The 5,889-nt window shown below is 38.1% G+C and overlaps 1 protein-coding gene across 1 annotated transcript in view; it reads right to left on the bottom strand.

The window, feature by feature from the left end:
* The window catches only part of ST7L (suppression of tumorigenicity 7 like), a 101,953-nt gene that overhangs the window by 16,832 nt on the left and 79,232 nt on the right, over positions 1-5,889 (bottom strand). Inside the window, 1 exon segment of the mRNA XM_011933205.1 lies at positions 657-796. Within this exon segment, the coding sequence (XP_011788595.1) occupies positions 657-796 (140 nt within the window).

Raw genomic sequence — 5,889 nt, 5'->3', positions numbered from 1 at the left:
CAATAGTGATGGGATACCCACTCTAATATCAGTCCTCAAGTATTAACTGGTTCAGGAATTGGGGAAGCAGTTCAAAACTAAAGGGTAAAAATGAAAATAAAGATCTACACATGGTTCTATATCCAAGTCTGGGGAAGGTCAGTAAGAACAAGCAGACACAATAACTTGGAGAATCTTTGAGACATAGGCACATTCTGTACCTAGGGACCAATGTCTCATCTGTCCCCCTGCCTTATGTACTTATTATCCATCCTAGTTGTGCTCTTGAGTTTAAAGTTCAACAAATCCTGAGAACTAATTATTCCATTTAAATGTAAAAAATCAAAGGGTTTGTTTCCAAAATAGGGTATTTTTTAAAATACCAAAGATAGTAACAAATGCTATGTTTATCATCAAAAGTGATCTATAAGAGCAAACCTTATAATGTTATACTGTTATAATCTTATATTGTATTCTTTAAACTTTTAAGCAACAGAAGTAGCTCAAATCACCAAAAATTTATGTTTGACATATTTATGGCAGCAGCTATACAAATCAATTCCTTTAATTTACAACAAATATCTTCCACTGTTCAGCTGAGTTAGCACAGGCAGATCAGAGATGGTTTCCTGTGTGTTTTACAAATAATCTACACAAGTCCTTGAGATCATACTTACAGCTTTAGCAAAAATACCCATGATTTCAGGAAACTGGTGTGTGAGAATGGCTATCATTGCTGTAGAAGAGCAAAATCCTGCTGTGAAATGGATGAACAAAGGAAGCTCCTTCTTTGGGTAAACAGAAACATGATGAAAGGCTGCAATGGAGAATAGGTAAGAATCAATTTTATTTCAGAATAACATGTAAATAAGTCTTAATCTTTTCAAATGAAATCTGTTTTTAAAAACGAAAAAGAAAAAAAAATTTAAAAACCAAGTCTCTGGCTAAGCAAGGTAGAAGACAGTTATCTATCACTTATCCCAGCATTAACAGCATATCTAAATAGACAACTGTGCTGGGCGTGGGAACAGGATGGCATCATGGGAAAGAACACTGATTACAAAGTCATGCTGAGGTGATTTTGAAAAAAAAAGCTTTGTCACTTATTAGCTATGTAATCTTGAATAAGTTGCTAAACCCTCTAGAAGTTGCTACGGAGAGTTGTAATGATGAACATTTTAAGTGCTTAATAAATGTGAGTTGCAGCCACGGGTGGCAGCTCATGTCTGTAATCCCAGCACTTTGGGGGTGCTGAAGAGGAGGATTGCTTAAAGCCAGGCATTCGACACTAGTCTAAGCAAAATAGTGAGACCCCTATCTCTTAAAAATTTTTAAAAATTAGCCCAGCATGGTGGTGTGTGCCTGTAGTCCCAGCTACGCAGGAGGATGAGGTGGGAAAATCACTGGAGCCCAGGAGTTTGAGGTTGCAGTGAGCTATGATCATTCCACTGCACTCCAGCCTGGGTGACAGATCTGTCTCTAAATAAATACATAAATCTGAGTTGCTACTTTTTTTTTTTTTGAAGAAGAGTCTCGCTCTGTTGCCCAGGCTAAAGTGCAGTGACACGATCTCGGCTCACTGCAACCTCTGCCGCCCAGGTTTAAGTGACTCTTGTGCCCTAGCCTCCCAAGTAGCTGGGATTACAGTCACAGGCAACCATGCCCAGTTACTTTTTTGTATTTTTAGTAGAGAGGGGTTTTGCCACGTCGGCCAGGCTGGTCTCAAACTCCTGGCCTAAAGTGATCAGTCCACCTTGGCCTCCCAAAGTGCTGGGATTACAGGTGTGAGCCACCACACCTGGCCTTGAGTTGTTATTAATTATTGTTCTTTGGGAGCTCAAAAACTAGTATGGAGAAAGAGGCAGACACGTCATTGGTGATTCCCTAGAACTATCAGTTAATAATTTTACCCAGTTATTAATGTGTTTATATATGTGGCATTTCATTAGGCACTGTAAAAACTAAAGTAGGTAAGCCAGGAGCAGTGGCTTACGCCTGTAATCCCAGCAATCCCAGCACTTTGGGAGGTCGAGGCAGGAGGATCACGAGCTCAAGAGATCAAGACCATCCTGGCCAACATGGTGAAACCCCGTCTCTACTAAAAATATAAAAATTAGGTGGGCGTGGTGGCATGCGCCTATAGTCCTAGCTACTTAGGAAGGCGGAGGCAGGAGAATTGCCTGAACCCGGGAGGCAGAGGCTACAGTGAGCCGAGATCATGCCACTGCACTCCAGCCTGGCAACAGAGCAAGACTCTGTCTCAAAAATAAATAAATAAATAAATAAATAAAGCAGGTAGGCCAGGCATGGTTGCTCATGTCTGTAATTCCAGCACTTTGGGAGGCCAAGGCGGGTGAATCACTTGAGGTCAGGGGTTTGAGACCAGCTTGGCCAACATAGGGAAACCCCATCTCTACTAAAAATAGAAAGATTAGCCAGGCATGTTGATGTGGACCTGTAGTCACAGCTACTTGGGAGGCTGAGGCAGGAGGATGGCTAGAACCTGAGAGGCGGAGGTTGCAGTGAGCCAAGATCATGCCACTGTACTCTAGCCTGGGCAACAGAGCAAGACACTATCTCAAAACAAAACAAAACAAAACCTAAACTAGCAAACCAAAGGCCTAGGATTCTGACCATAAGTAAAGTCCCTTATCTTATTTTACCATATTTACACATTTACTCAGCTATTATTATTCTAGTGATTGGATATTTCATTATCAATTATACTCAAGTATTTATATTTTATTTGAAATTTGAAAATACTTGAATAACAATATTGAGATGAGCCTATTAGAGTACTTAACATGCAGTAGGTGCTCAATAAATGTCTGCTAAACTGAGAGCTATTCTGGGACTTCATTAGGCCAGGAAGTTGACCGCTTAGGGCTGGATACTAACCCAGGAATTTCTGATGTAATATCCTGCATTAGTAAGGGATGACTAATTTTGTGCTGAACCAAGGTCAGCTATAAATTTCACTTTTAAAATATAATGATTCACAGAGATTACACCTAAGCTTCCTTCAACAGCTATATTTTAATTTTTATTTTACTATATTCAGAAAGTATATACCCAAACACAAACTCATTAAAAATCCAGAAAATTTCCAGAATCTTGAGCCTTGTTTAAAGTAAAAGCACATCAAAATGGAAGTTTTAAAAGGTAGAAACATTAGAAACTGTAGAGAACATTGTGCTTTCAGCACCCAAAGAATCAGTCAGCAGTCCCCTTTGCCCTGTCCCTCAGCTGTGAGAGGCCAACTTCTTCTTCTTCCCAACTTCAAATCAAGAGAAACAAACCCTGGTATTCAAGAAGGTGGGAAACACATACAATACAGCAAATTTAATAATATTAGCTAACCTATATAGCATTTTATGGTTTATAAAGAACTTTAATTTATATTAACTCATTTAATTCTTTTCAGTAACCGTAAGAGATAGTAGTATTATTCTCAGTTTATAAGGTAGAAAACTGCATAGCTTTAGTAAGGAAATTTCCTGAAATATGAGATTTTTATACTGTAAGAGAGACCTAATTATTTCTTTCTGGATTGCTTTCTGTAGATTCATTTGTCAGTCAATGTTTGGCTAACACATCAAAATAATAGATGACTGACTATTACAGAAACACTCCCTTGGAACGAAAGTTCAAATTTCATCACTGGCTTGTAGAGAAAAATTTATCAGAAGGCATAAAAGACGACTAAATAGCTATGTGAACTAGGGGAATAGTTCAACTCTGAACTTATGAGGTCCATAAGCAAATTCCAGAATGCGGTAAGTCATATCAAGGTTGAAGGAAAATTAAAAACAAAAAACATTAAGTACTCCTGGGTATTAAAACTCCATATTGTTAACAATTTGTTCATTCTACCACAGCCACAGACAGAAAAAATACTCTAAGAACATAAAATATAATCAAACAAAACCTCCCAGCATATTACCTCTCTCCTACCTTCTGGAGTTTGCACCCTATATGGAGTTGGAATTCATAAAGGCTTGCCAAAATTAACTGGTCTTATAGCTTATGGCTTTGACAACATGATAATAACCCTGATTTTATTCATATTACTATGTAAAATTGGCCTGATATTAGACAACCTTTGTAATAATTTACAAAGGAGGGCATTATTTTAGGCTAAATGTATTAGCTTAATATAATACACTCTTGCATACATCATGACGTTCCATAATTTAAGGTCCATTCTTTTGCCTTAAATATACTTGTTCCTGTTAAAATAGAAAGACAATAAGAACAACTACCACTACCACCACTTTAGAAAGAAAAATAAAATTTCTCTCATTAATGACATCTTAATTGCTAGAGTCAATGAATTCTTCTTAGTATTTACCTTACCTATTATCTCAGATGTTCCTCCTTACTTGGAAATTTCTTCTTCCTTTTAGTTCTAGGATATCTAGTTTTAGTTATTGTCCTGTCTCTCCGACAACCTCTTCACTGAATCTTCAACTCTTTCTGCCACTCATTCCTTAGACATTTCTGTCTAAGGAATGCACCCATGGTTCCACCCTCAGTTCAATTGTCACTGCATACAGTTTTCCTCAGTGATTTCATTTATGCCTAGGACTTCTTTTGCTACTTAGAAAATGATGACTCCCAAGTCTGTTTTTTGAGATGTACAGAGGAAGATATATGAGGATCACTGGCAATTTTATTTACACAACCTAATCTTGTCTTTAGGCCACAGCTGACTGGACAAGGAGTAAACACCTGGATAAATTTGATTCTCTCTCTCCCAGAAGTTTTAGAAGGGGGATTGAGGCTGGTTGCAGTGGCTTACACCTGTAATCCCAACACTTGTTGAGGCAGGCAGATCACTTGAGCTTAGGAGTTCAAGACCAGGCTGGGCAGCATGGTGAAACCTCATCTCTACCAAAAATATAAAAATTAGCCAGGCATGGTGGCACATGCCTGTGGTCCCAACTACTCAGGAGGCAGAGTGGGGAGGATCTTTTGAGCCTGAGAAGTCGAGGCTGCAGTGAGCCGTGAATGTGCCACAGCATTCCAGCCTGACAGTGAAATCCTGTCTCAAAAAAAAAAAGAAAAGAAAAGAAAAAGTGGGATTGAGATACTATTCATTCTGTATTGTTTGCCTGAACTCATGACGTGTAAACAGAGGGCTGTAGGGGCCTCAAGTTTGGCCACATGGTCTATGAAGGGAAAGCCAAACTGTAAAGAGAAAAGATGTAAGAATGAAGTGGATACACTGAGAGAAACAGCAATGACAGATCACAGAAAGAGAAAATGGGGCTGGGGAGGGGGGAAAGGAAAGTAAGAATAGGAAAGACTGAAAAAAGCATCTAGGGACAGAGATATTCAAATAACTGATTCCTGGAAATCCTAATGACTTTCTAGTCCCCAGTTCTAGTCCCTTATGAAGTTCAAATATAATTGTTGATTTTGAGTTCTCTGATAACCCAGTGTTCTTCCAACAAATCACTACGTATGTTTAAGCTAGTTCGAAGTTGCTCTCTATTACTTACGCCTACAACATTCACTAATCATAAATATTATATGTTTACTTTATAATCTATATTATATGCAAAACTTAAAAATACATCTATACCTATATATTACTTAGAGAGATAAAATATAGACTTGTATATATATGTGTAAAGTAGATTATACAAGAAAATATTTAAGCATATAAATTTCTATATATGTACATATATATATACACATATACAGGTATGCAAGTATATATGGATGAGATGTTACACAGGCAACACAGTCAAAGCTTGAACTTATTTATTTCCCCAACCCCTATTCCCAAACTGGCTCCTCCTTCTATAGGATAGATTTACCATTCTCCAAGTCACCCAAGTCAGAAAATTGAGAATCATTCTTGACCTCCTAGAGAGCTAGGCTCTCTCTCTCTCTCTCTCTCTC

The sequence above is a fragment of the Colobus angolensis genome, unplaced genomic scaffold (genome assembly GCF_000951035.1).
Source record: "Colobus angolensis palliatus isolate OR3802 unplaced genomic scaffold, Cang.pa_1.0 Scaffold124, whole genome shotgun sequence".
Classification (NCBI taxonomy): domain Eukaryota; kingdom Metazoa; phylum Chordata; class Mammalia; order Primates; family Cercopithecidae; genus Colobus; species Colobus angolensis.
The sequence above is the reverse complement of the archived record's forward strand: the minus strand, read 5'-3'. Positions and strand labels throughout refer to the sequence as shown.